We start from the raw sequence: 12229 nt of genomic DNA, 5'->3' as shown, positions 1-12229 counted from the left end.
GTAAAGGGCTCTCATGTGTTGCTCTATTTGTCCATAGAGAGGAACTAGGAGACATAGGTAAAAGTTATGAAGTGGCAAATTTAGGCTTGATACAGGAAAAATATTTCTAATAATTACAGCAATACAGAAGAGGAAGAGGTTCCCTAAATATTTTGTGAGTTACTCCTCACTGGATGTATTTAAGGAAAGGTTAGATGACCAGCTTGCTGAATATGGTATAAAGGGGGATTTTTTTTTTCAATTCTGTATTGGATATGTGGGCTCTGTGGTCCCTTCCAACTTAGAGATCCTGTGATTCTCAAGGAGCCTTTTGAAATTTGCTTTCCTAATGTTTAAGATACCCATATAAAATCTTATTTAACAATGTATTTAATTTTTTTCTTAGTTACACCTTGACTCCCTGAATAAATTATAGGTAGGATTCTGTTTTATTTTTCTTTGGATTTTCTCTTCCCATCAACACCTAGGTACTTTATATATTGTATTGGCTTGATAACAACATGTTGTTGATGATAAAATTGGTGTTGATGATGGTAATGATGATGATGATGATGTCATGGAAAAGTGAATTCTAGCTTAACTCTTATTATTTTACTATGTGACCTTCAACAGTTACATAACTTTGAGAGCCTCACTTTACTTATTTTAAGAAATAGGAATAATAATTCTTGCAGTTAAGTATGCTGTAAAGCTAAAATGAGATAATGGATTGGAAAGCATTTGAGAAAACACAAGTATTATCAAGAGACATCATTATTATAGGACAAGAAGGAAATACGAAGTCAGAGAGTCCACTTTTCCATTCACTTATTCTCTCTAATAGTAAATACCACTTCTCAAAACTCCCTTCCTCTAAGAGCTTTCCTCAATGCTTTCTTTACATCCTTATTCCTCAGACTGTAGATCAAGGGATTCAGCAGAGGAATCACAGTTGTATAGAATACTGAAGATACCTTTTCTTGTTCCATAGACTTACTAGAAGGTGGTTTGAAATACATGAATGTGATTGACCCAAAAAAGAGAATCACAGCCATGAGGTGGGAGCTACAAGTGCCAAAGGCTTTAGATCTGCCTTCTGTAGAGCGGATGCGGAGAATGCTGGCAAGGATGAAAACATAAGAAATGAGAACTGCCAAGGTGGGCACTAAGGTATTCAATCCAGCAATGACATGAAGCAGTAACTCATTGATTTGGGTGCTTGAGCAGGAGAGATTGAGTAGGGGAAGTACATCACAAAAGTAATGGCTGATGATGTGGGATTTGCAGAAAGAGAGTTTCATCATGAAGCTTGTGTGGGTCAGGGCTGAGATAAAGCCCAATGTGAAGGCAGCTGCCACCATCAATGAGCAGACCTGAGAGGACATGATCACATTATAAAGCAGTGGGTTACAAATAGCAACATAGCGATCATAAGCCATCACTGTAAGAAGGTATCCTTCTGCAACAACAAAGACCACAAAGAAAAAGAGCTGGGCCATACATTTAAAATATGGGATAGTATTCTTCTTCCCTAAGAAATTCACCAACATTTTAGGGGTAATGGTAGATGAATAGCAGAAATCTACAAAGGACAAAGTGCCGAGGAAATAGTACATGGGTGTATGAAGTGGAGGACTGGCAACAATTAATAGCATCATGCCCACATTCCCCACAACAGTGATGACATAGGTACACAGGAATAGGAAGAAGAAAGGAAACTGGAGCATTGGCTGATTTGTTAACCCCACAAGAACAAACTCAATCTCAGTGGAGTAATTTCCTGTAGTCATTCTCCTCTAGAGAGATCTGTAGGGATGAGAGAGAAGAGTCACATTAGAAATGATCTGATCTCACCTTGCCCACAGGAAAAGTATACAGGCAAAATACGATGTAGGATTCTCTTGATGTTGTTTTTCCCCAGGTCAAGGAGTGTCTCTGTATGTCTAAGATACCATGGAAGACTTGAGATAAAGGATGCAATACTGAAAGAAAAAACTTAGTTATTCAAAGTGCTGTCTCACTTCCCTGGTTCAGTTAAATTATTTAATTCTTTATGTGTTTATGAATCATGGCCCCCTATTTTACTCTGACACCTATGAAAATAAAATGCTTAACAAGTTCAGAGTTCATAGAATCACAGAATCTTAGTGATGGAATCAGCAAGGGGAAATTCTATTCTGATACAATTCTTTTTAACAGGTAGAAACTGGTTGGAGGTGTGGAAATTACAGGAATTCTCTAAGGAAATGACTATTCCTTCATAATGATAGTAGAAGAGAGAAAAGTCCTACAGTTAAACAAGTATCCTAGATTTGAGAGAATAGATTTTTTAAAAGTTTCACAAAAAGGACACATAGAATGACCTAAAATTCTAAGGTTAACAATAATTCAGCGATAATGGTAAGTTCTCTATATTTAAATTCTAAGGCTACTAAGAAAGAGTTGTGATGAAGAAAGGGAGAAAACTGAATTCTGTAGAGAGACTGATGTGATTATACAGGAGCCTCTGCAACCAATATAGATTTTTAAAACATGTACAAAAAAGAAGCAAGGGCAGACAATGGAAGATAATGAATACAAAAGTTTGGAATATGTTCCTATAAGAAGAGTGTCAGGGTATGTGGAAAGAAAGGAAAGGGAGTATTACTTCCTTGTTCTTATTTATGATAAGGTTGGGGTTCAGGAAAAGTAGTGGTGGAGTAATTACAGAAAAGCCTAAGGTAATTTTTAGTATCAGCTGGCAGAATTTCACTATCCAGTCACTACTATGAGGCACTACTCAGCATAGCCACTTCAAAAGATGTATCTGAACTTAACAGAAATCTGTTTTGGACAAGAGGATATTGCTGCAAACTGACTACCTTCTTTAGTATTGAATAAAATTTATTGTGCTCTGTCAACACATCTGGACAAAAAATGGAGAAGGCAAACTCCTTGCTCTTCCAAATCTTTTTTCTTTCACTGAAACTTAGGTATCTCTCCTCCTTTGACACCGTATTGTCACTGATATCACCCAGATCAAGATCCTTTTTACCACTATCTGCTTACCCCAAGATAATTTTTCTTTTTTAAGGAATTCAAGGAAGATTTACAATCTTTACTTCTGCCCCTACCTTGATATTCAGACTTTGGAGCTTCACCATGTATATTCACATCTCTTCAAACACTATGGTCTTCTATTTCATCAGCCTTCTCAGCTCCCATGATTGTACCTTCACACAAGTGTGTCACAAATGGTGACACACTTGACTTCATTATTAGCTATATAAGTTCCACTTCCATGGTCTAAAACTATGAAATTCTTATCCCAAATCATAATCTTTTGTCCTTTCATCTCTCCCTTGCCTCAATAGTATTGTTTTCATTTTTACCTACAGTTCATCACTTTCTGTTTTTTCAATTCATTATTCCTGCTCTGGCTTTACTTACTCCTTTCCCAATATTGCCCCAAAAGTTTACTAGTTCAACTTTATGCTGTACATTATCCTCAGATCCAATTTCACCTTTTCTTAAAACCACCCATCATTTTGGAAACATAGAACCTGGTTTACCCCTAAACTTACCTGTTCTAATTTTATTTGCTTGCTGCTGAATGTCATTAGAGGATGTCATTGTAACTGATAGCCAAGTCCACTATAAATTTATGTAATCTAATTTTTGGGAGGCCCTCACTGCTTCGTACTAATCCTTCCTCCCATTCTTCTCTGATTGAGCTTCTATTACATTTTTCAGATGGCTTATTTCAAAATTTCAGTTTTCTCCTGGCCACTTTTGTTACCTCCTCTTCCCCACATCTCAACTGAGAACTTTACCATGTAACTTAGTGAGAAAATAGTGGCCATCCGTCGTAAGGTCCTTTCTCCCTCTAATTTTATGCTTCAAATTATCTGCCATTACCTACCGTTCTCTCATCATTTTGAGAGAGAGGTGATCCTTATCGCTGCCAAGGCCAATCTTTCTATTTGCATCCTTGTTCCCATCCTCTCCTGTCTCTAGAAGTTTTCCCTTTTATTTTCCCTCTGTCTCTCTATGTCTGTCTATGTGTCTGTGTGTCTTTAACTCCCTTTCTCCCTCTCCCTTTAAGGTTTCAATCAAATGCCATCCCCTCTGTAAGACATCTTTATTCTCCCTGTTGTTTGTATTTCCTCCACAAAAGTAACTGGTTTGTTTTTGTTTTGCTTCTTTTGACTTACTGACATACTGGTTTTTTTCCCCAAGTAGTCTATGAAGTCCTTGAGAAAGTTGTTCTCATTTTTTTCACTATATTACTCCTAGTGCCTACCATGGTCTTGCATAGAGCAGTCACTTGAGAGAAACTTGTTGAACTAAATTTAATTGAATTGGAAATGTTGGCATCACTGATGATGAATAAGAACCTGACAAAGATAAACAGTATGATGAGGCATAAAGTAAGGGCTTGTGGCACTAGGCTCTAGGTCTGCCATATTTTGTTATGTGTCTAGAAAACTTGGTATCATTAAAAAAAGGACTATAGAAAAATTTGACATCTGGTCTTAAAGGACTATGGAATAGCTTGCAGCCTTGAGGCAGGATTCTGTGGCTTGCTTGTGCAACTTGCTGTAATTAACATTAATAATTTACTTTTTCTCTGAATATCCCAATGAACCTTACAGGGCTTCTAAGCCCCTGTAGTTCAGCTGGAATATTTACATTGATATTATCTACATTAATTAATATTTTAATTTCTTTTGTAGATTCATCTATGTCTATCTTGCACTATTTCCCTTTGGAGGATTTTGCTTCCCCAAGACTGTAAAAATATTTTGCCTTGATCAGCCAAATCAGAGAAAGTTTGTGCATAGTATTATGATTGAAAATTGATTTTTAATTCTATTTTATTAAGATTTAATCAAGATAGCATAGCTTTAATATTTTCCTTTGCTGTATGTGCCTAAATTCCTCACTCTTGAAAGTTTACTCAAGTAACCTCAGGTCACTTGGGTCACAATTCTACTGCTGTGACTTGTAACTCCTCCCTTACATTGTGACTTGTACCCCCACCCCTCCCATAACTTCACCCATCACCCACTTTCCAGAAGAACTTGATTAACACAAAGGTCAATCTAATCAATTTTAAAACTTGTTATAGCAGCTTCCATGCCTACAGACTAATCCCATAACCTAAGAACTACTCCTATTACCTGAGAACTGATCTCATCTCCCAATGATATAATAGGAAGAAGGTGAGATTACACTTATCCCACATCCTCATTGAAACATCTAGCCAATCAGAAGAAAACACACCTATGTTTCTCAAAGTTTTGCTTGGGTCATCTTATTAATCATATAAAAGAGCCTATCATTCCTAACTCAGGGGGTCTTTGGTCACTGAGAGTACATTGATACCATTTATTGACAATTGCTAGCCATTCTGATAAATGGCCCATGATTGGAACTTTGTCTCTCAGAATTTCTATCATAACAGTATCTGTACTTCTTAAGGCTATAATGAATCTCTTCCTTGTAGTTGTCTTAGGAGACAATAAAGAAATATGCCTGGACCAAGTAGCTAATTAGAAAATAGATGAATTATTTCTTCAACAGGCCCTTCCATTCACTCAAGGAAAAAGAAATAAAAGTGAGAGAACGTTTTAACATAAAGGGAAGGAAATAACTAGAAGTGGCATCTAGGCTAGATGACACACTGTTAGAAGGTCATAAGGGTCGTTGGCCTTGTGACATGATAGTCATTGAATTAACAGAAAGTCAATCCAAAACATGTTTTGAACATCTACTCTGTGCAAACTACTGTCTTAGGTACCATGGGGAGTCTGTGATCTGAAAGGAATCAAAGGCCAAACATCTCAATAATATCTCCCCCATTGTCTTAATATAAATCCTGAAATTTCAGTTATTAAAATTTATCCTTGGTGATCTTATACATATCGTATAGGTTAAGGCATTAAGTTACCTAGGGTGAGACTGTGGGAACAATTCATAAGCCAATATTAACATAGATTATTTTATGTGATTAAACTTTCATTTCACATAAGAGAAGCTCTTGAGGTCAAAGATCATAAGATAAGTATGATCTTATGATAGAATCCATAGACTAAAAGTTAGGAAAAATGGTTTTCAGTTCTTGGCCTACCACTAACAGACCATGTAGCCTTGGGTAGGCCACTTATATTCTTTGGGATTCATTTTCATTATCTTTGAAATTAGTGGTTTAGTATAAATTATTTTTAAGTTCCTTTACAGTGATGGTTTTCCATTATTTTAATTCTTGGATACAATGCTAGAGTAAAGGTAAGAGTAAAGGAGAAGAACAAAATGAATGGTTGGATTATATGGATTCTGAGTTACCTTCCACAGTTAAAACTAAGATCCTATTTTTTTTTAATCTTGGGGTTTGCTTCCAGGGGAGAATAAAGCTGGGTTGACCCTGGATAATTAGGGGACAGCATAAGCCAATAGGTCACACAAAGGCAAGAACTCTATCATTGGGTAAGAATATCAAAGAGAAAATTAATTTGCTTAATAATGATCTTTCTCACTTTTCTCTGAAAAAATAACTTGATACTTAATATATCAAGATAAAGAGACTATGGGGGGGAGAGAGAGAGAGAGGGAGAGAGAGAGAGAGAGAGAGAGAGAGAGAGAGAGAGAGAGAGAGAGAGAGAGAGCGCAAGCACAATGTATGTCTGGTTGAATTATTTTTTTTTTTATGTATTGGCAAAGCATTTTCTGGATAGGTGGCACAGTGGATAGAGTAGCAGGACTAAAGTCAGGAAGATGAGTCTTCCTGACTTCAATTCTGACCTCAGACACTTACTATCTGTGTGACTCTGAACAAGTCACACAACCCTGTTTGCCCCAGTTCCTTATCTGTAAAATGAGCTGGAGAAGTAAATGGCTAACCACTTCTGTATCTTTGCCAAGAAAACTTCAAATTGGGCCACAAACAGTCAGACATGGTTGAAATGATTGAACCACAAACAATAACAAAACAATTTCCACCAGTTTTATGTTGTTGTTGTTGTTTTCTTTATGGTGAGGAGTATGGAAGGAAGTAGAAGTTAGAAAGCAAATATTAAAAAAGGGATTTTCCTGGTTGGTTCAGAGTAAATCTTGAATTTTCGATTGAACTAGTCAACTCAGTCTAGAAGGTTGAGGCATATCAACGCCAAAATTAGCATAATGCTATTTCAAGGCCTTTGGTTGAATAGTCACTATGCCATGGGGTTCCTTTGCTCAAGAGATAATGATCTAAACAAGATCCAGGAAATGGCACCTAGGTAGACTAGATTAGCAAGTATTCTAGTTTGGGATTAGATAATTTTCCATTATTTGTGTTTTTAATTGTCTTCTTCTGACGTATAGTTTCTAAATCTGTAGTTATGTTAAAATATGTCAAAGTACATGATATACAAAATAGAGAATTACTCTTTTTAGTAAGTAAATATCAAAACACCCACTCCTAGAGCATGGTTCAGAGGAGTAAAATAAGCATAGAATAACAATGGAAGTGACAGAAGGAAAAGGGAGCTAATTAGGCATCTAGCCTAGTCAATCTTGGATTTTAAAGTGTCAAGCAAACTCTGTAAACAAGGAAAGTCAGGAAGTGTGGTGCCTCATATAGTCATTAATAGTCAGGGTGAAATATTAAAGCCCAAATGCCCAAGGAAAAATCTTCTTGCTCTGTCCTGAGAAGGAACTGACACCGCTGAAAGTTGATCAAAATCTACAAAGTCTAAAGCCCAAGACTGAATCCTTTATGATAATATAGTAAAAGAGGAATCTAGACACCTACCCTGCTTCCTCTAAAGAGGTGATTGGTGAAGTCTCTGCCTATACTTCACACATAAGGAGGGTCTGCCCTATCACTTTCTAATTCTCCAAAATCATTGGTGTGAGCTGTTTGCTGTCCTTAAGAAAAATCCATGTGGATATGGTCTTATAAGCTCCTAGGGTTAGAAGATAGAATCAGGTAATTTACCTTTAATGTTCCCTGGGAATGGGGAGGTACTATGACATAGGTGTTTTCATTTTACAATCTTAGAGCTCAGGGACCTGATTAGAAAAGCAGTAATGTACGAATCCCTCCAGAATCTCTCGACCTCAGGGACAAATATATTAGAGAAAGAAATAATGAAGGGATCTTTAAAAGCATTTAAATCAGTAGGGAATATGATACTATAGAAAGAAACAGGTTTAGATTCAGAGGGCATTGGTTCAAATCCTGTGTTTTCTACTAATTTAGATGTGTGCACATAAGCAAGTCACTCCCACTTTTTTGAGACCCAATTATTTTAACTCTAAAACTGAAGGGATTGTATGACATCATCTTTAAAGTTCCTGCCAGGTCTAAATCTATGACTCTTAAGATTTCATTATTTTCTTGTAATCATTTTCTAGACCACCCCTTCTTGAATGTCTGAAAAATCTTCCTGGTCTTATGAATAGGGTGTGATTTCAGGGATTGGGAACAGCTTCATTCTCTTCCATTGTAATTTTTCAAATTTCTCCCCTTCTTTGGCCACCTCTCTCTCCAAGATGGTGTGCAATCTGATATAGGTTCTACATATACATTCCTATTAAACATATTTTCACATTAGTCATGTTGGAAGGAAGAATTACAACCAATAGGAAAAACCACAAGAAAGAGAAAATAAAACATAATAGAAGGGAAAAAAAGCAAATAATATGCTTTGGTCTGCATTCAAACTCCATAATTCTTGCTATGGATGTGGATAGCATTTTCTATCACTAGGCCTTTGGAGGTGTCTTAGATCTGTGCATTGCTGAGAAGGGCTAAGTCTATCAAAGTTAGTCATCGCACAACATTGCTGTTACTGTTAACAACCTATTCCTGTTTCTGCTCACTTTACTCAGCATCAGTCCATACAACCCTTTCTAGGTTTTTCTGAAGTCTGCCTGCTCATCATTTCATATAGCACAATAGTATTCCATTATATTCATATACTAAAACTTGCTCAACCATTCCCAATTGAGGGGCATCCTCTCAATTTCCAATTCTTTGCCACCACAAAAAGAGCTGCTATGAATATTTTTGTACATGTGGGTCCTTTTCCCATTTGTTTGATCTCTTTCAGATATAGCCCTAGAAGTGCTATTGCTGGGTCAAAGGGTATGCACATTTTTGTAGCCCTTTGGGCATAGTTCCAAATTGTTCTCCAAAATGCTTGGATCATTTCACAACTTCACTAAGAATGCATTAGTGTTCCAATTTTCCCACATCTTCTCCAACATTTATCATTTTCCTGTTTTGTCATGTTGGCCAATCTGATAGGTGTGATGTGGCACCTCAGAGTTGTTTTGATTTGCATTTCTTTAACAAGTAATGATTTAGAACATTTTTTCATGTGACTATAGATGGCTTTAATTTCTTCATCTGAGAACTGTCTGTTCATATCTTTTGACCATTTATCAGTTGGGGAATGGCTTGCAGTGTTATAAATTTGCCTTAATTCTCTACATATTTTAGAAATGAGGCCCTTATCAGACAGACTAGTTGTAAAAAAATCTTTCCCAATTTTCTACCTTCCTTCTAATCTTAGTTGCATTGGCTTTGTTTGTGCGAAAACTTTTCAATGTAATGTAATCAAAATTATCCATTTGATTTTCATAATGTTCTCTATCTCCTGTTTGGTCCTGAATTCTTCTGTTCTCCATAGATCTGATAGGTAAACTATTCCTTGTTCTCCAAGTTTACTTATGGTATCAGCCTTTATATCTAAATCATGAGCCCATGTCTCAGATGAGTAGTGGGACATTTTGCTTCTAGATGTGTAAAGTGTTTCAAGTTGCTACCAGGACAAATCTGGAGCTTTCAAAATCCAAAGTAACTTTCTTTTGTTATTGTTGCTGTTAGGTAAGGAATAATGTTTAGGCAGTTGTGTTGTAAAAGAAAGATCATTTTATTTTTGAGTTTGGTTGTGTGGGTCTAATCTCAGTCCAATTACTAACTAGAGTTGCTTCTATTTTTTGAAGTAAGTAAGTTGTTTCATACTTCATTCTAAAAGAGGATCAACAACATCAGGAAGGCGATATCTTGACTTGCAAGTGAATTGGACTTAAGTGAGGCAAGTCTATGCCTCACTCTCTGCTCCAGAGCCATCTGATTCAGTGTTAAGACATAGATCAGGATAAACAGAGATGCCCCTAGATGTAGTGGGAGATTTTGGTCTTTTATAAGCCAAGGTCTTCTTGAAGTTTCAGTTTTTCTGAGGCAACACCCATTCAGTGATTAATGCTAAGTAAGAAAAGAACTAGATAAATCTGACCAACAAATAAATAAGAAAGAAGTGAAGGAAGTGAATAGAGTTTTAGATAAGCTAGATATGAGAGATATCCAGAGAGAACTGAATGGAAATAGAAAGGAATACACATTTTCTCAGCAGCACATGGTATCTTTACAAAGCGTGACCCCATATTAGTACAAAAAAATGTTTATAGTAAAAAGCAGAAGAGCAGAAATATTTGAAGTATCCTTTTCACATCACAATGTAATAAAATTATATTTAATAAAGGACAACAGAAATATAGATTAAAAACTAATTGGAAATTAAACAACCTAATCTTAAAGAATGAGTGGGTTAAAGAACAAATCATTGAAACAATCAGTAGTTTCATTAAAGAGAATAAGAATAATGAGAATATCAAAATAATGAGAATATCAACACTTATGGGATACAGCAAAAGCAGTAATCAGAGGAAAATTTGCATCTCTAAATGCTTATATCAATAAAATAGAGAAAGAGAAGTCTAATGAATTGAGTATGCAATTAAAAAAACTTGAAAAAGAACAAACAAAAAATATCCAATTAAACATTAAACTGGAAATCCTAAAACTTAAAGATGAGATTAATAAAATTGAGTTTAAACACCCATTAAATCAATCAATAAAACTAGAAGTTGGTTTTATGAAAAACAAAAATAAACAATTGGTTAATTCAATTAAAAAGGAATGTAACCATATCACTAGTATCAAAATAAAAAAGGTAAATAAACCTATAACAGAGATGAAATCAAAACAATTGTAAAGAATCATTTTGCCCTGTTCTTTGCCAATAAATGTAACAGTTTAAAGGAAATGGAAGAATATTTTTAAAATATATAAATTGCCTAGGTTAATAGAAGAGGAAATACAATATCTAAATGGAAGTATTTTAGAAAATGAAATTGAACAGGCTATAAATGAGCTTACTAAGAGAAAAGCACCAGGACCAGATGGATTTACAAGTGAATTCTATGAAACATTTAAAGATCAAATAATCTGGATATTAAATAAATTATTTGGAATAATAGGCAATGGAAGGATACTCCAAACTCCTTTTATGTAACAAATATGATACTATCCATGAACCAGAAAGAGTAAAAACAGAGATAGAAAATTATAGACCAATTTCATTAATGAATATGGATGAAAAAATCCTAAGTAAAATACTAGGTAAATATTACGACAACATATTACAAAGATTATACATTATGATCAAATGAGACTTTTACCAAGAATGCAGGGATGATTTAACATAAGAGGAAACTATTAACATGATTGATTATATCAATAATGAAAGTTTAAAAAATTATTCTATTAATAGAGGCAGAAAAAAGCATTTGACAAAGTACAATCACTCATTTCTATTAAAAACACTTTAAAGTATTGGTAGAAATGCATTTTTAAATTGATTTTTTAAAAAAAACATTTATCTAAAAGCCATCAGGAAGCATTATTTATAATGGAGCTAAGCTAGAAGCCTTCCGAGTAAGATTATGTGTGAAACAAGGCTGTCCACTGTCACCAGTATTATTCAATATTATATTGGAAGTCCTAGAAATAACAATAAGAGAAGAAAAAGAAATAGAAGGATTCAGAAGAGGAAATAGCATAATAAAACTATCTCTTTTTGCAGAACATATGATGATATACTTGGAAATCCCAAAGACTTAACTAAAAAGTTAGTTAAAACAATAATTTTAGAAAAGTCACAGCATATGAATCAGCTCAACTACTTTCTTAAGTCTAGATAATCAACAAAACAATAAATCTAGCCTTGACTTGTAGTGTTTGTTGATATCTGAGACATAAAGACTAATATTGAAAATTTTAAAATTGGCTGTGGGTGAAGGTTGGAGCTAGCTCTAGAACACCCTTTATATCTTCTGAGTGATATCATGTTGGTTTCATATGGAAATATCCAAGGCTTCATTGATAAGTACTGTTGTCAATCATCTTATCAAGTGACAGAGACTTTTAAAAGAATTG

The 12229-nt window shown here is 35.0% G+C and overlaps 1 protein-coding gene across 1 annotated transcript; it reads right to left on the bottom strand.

Moving 5' to 3' along the window:
- Positions 1-836: 836 nt before the first annotated feature.
- On the bottom strand, positions 837-1769 carry LOC110218160 (olfactory receptor 8D1-like). The gene has a single exon (XM_021000718.1). The coding sequence runs from the start codon at positions 1767-1769 to the stop codon at positions 837-839; it is 933 nt and encodes a 310-aa protein (XP_020856377.1).
- Positions 1770-12229: the final 10460 nt, after the last annotated feature.

The sequence above is a fragment of the Phascolarctos cinereus genome, unplaced genomic scaffold (assembly GCF_003287225.1).
Source record: "Phascolarctos cinereus isolate Bilbo 61053 unplaced genomic scaffold, phaCin_HiC Scaffold_726;HRSCAF=1367, whole genome shotgun sequence".
In the NCBI taxonomy this organism is placed as follows: domain Eukaryota; kingdom Metazoa; phylum Chordata; class Mammalia; order Diprotodontia; family Phascolarctidae; genus Phascolarctos; species Phascolarctos cinereus.
The sequence above is the reverse complement of the archived record's forward strand: the minus strand, read 5'-3'. Positions and strand labels throughout refer to the sequence as shown.

Coding starts and splice junctions, on each gene's coding strand:
- LOC110218160 (XM_021000718.1), bottom strand. CDS start 1,769: ATGACTACAGGAAATTACTCCACTGAGATTGAGTTTGTTCTTGTGGGG.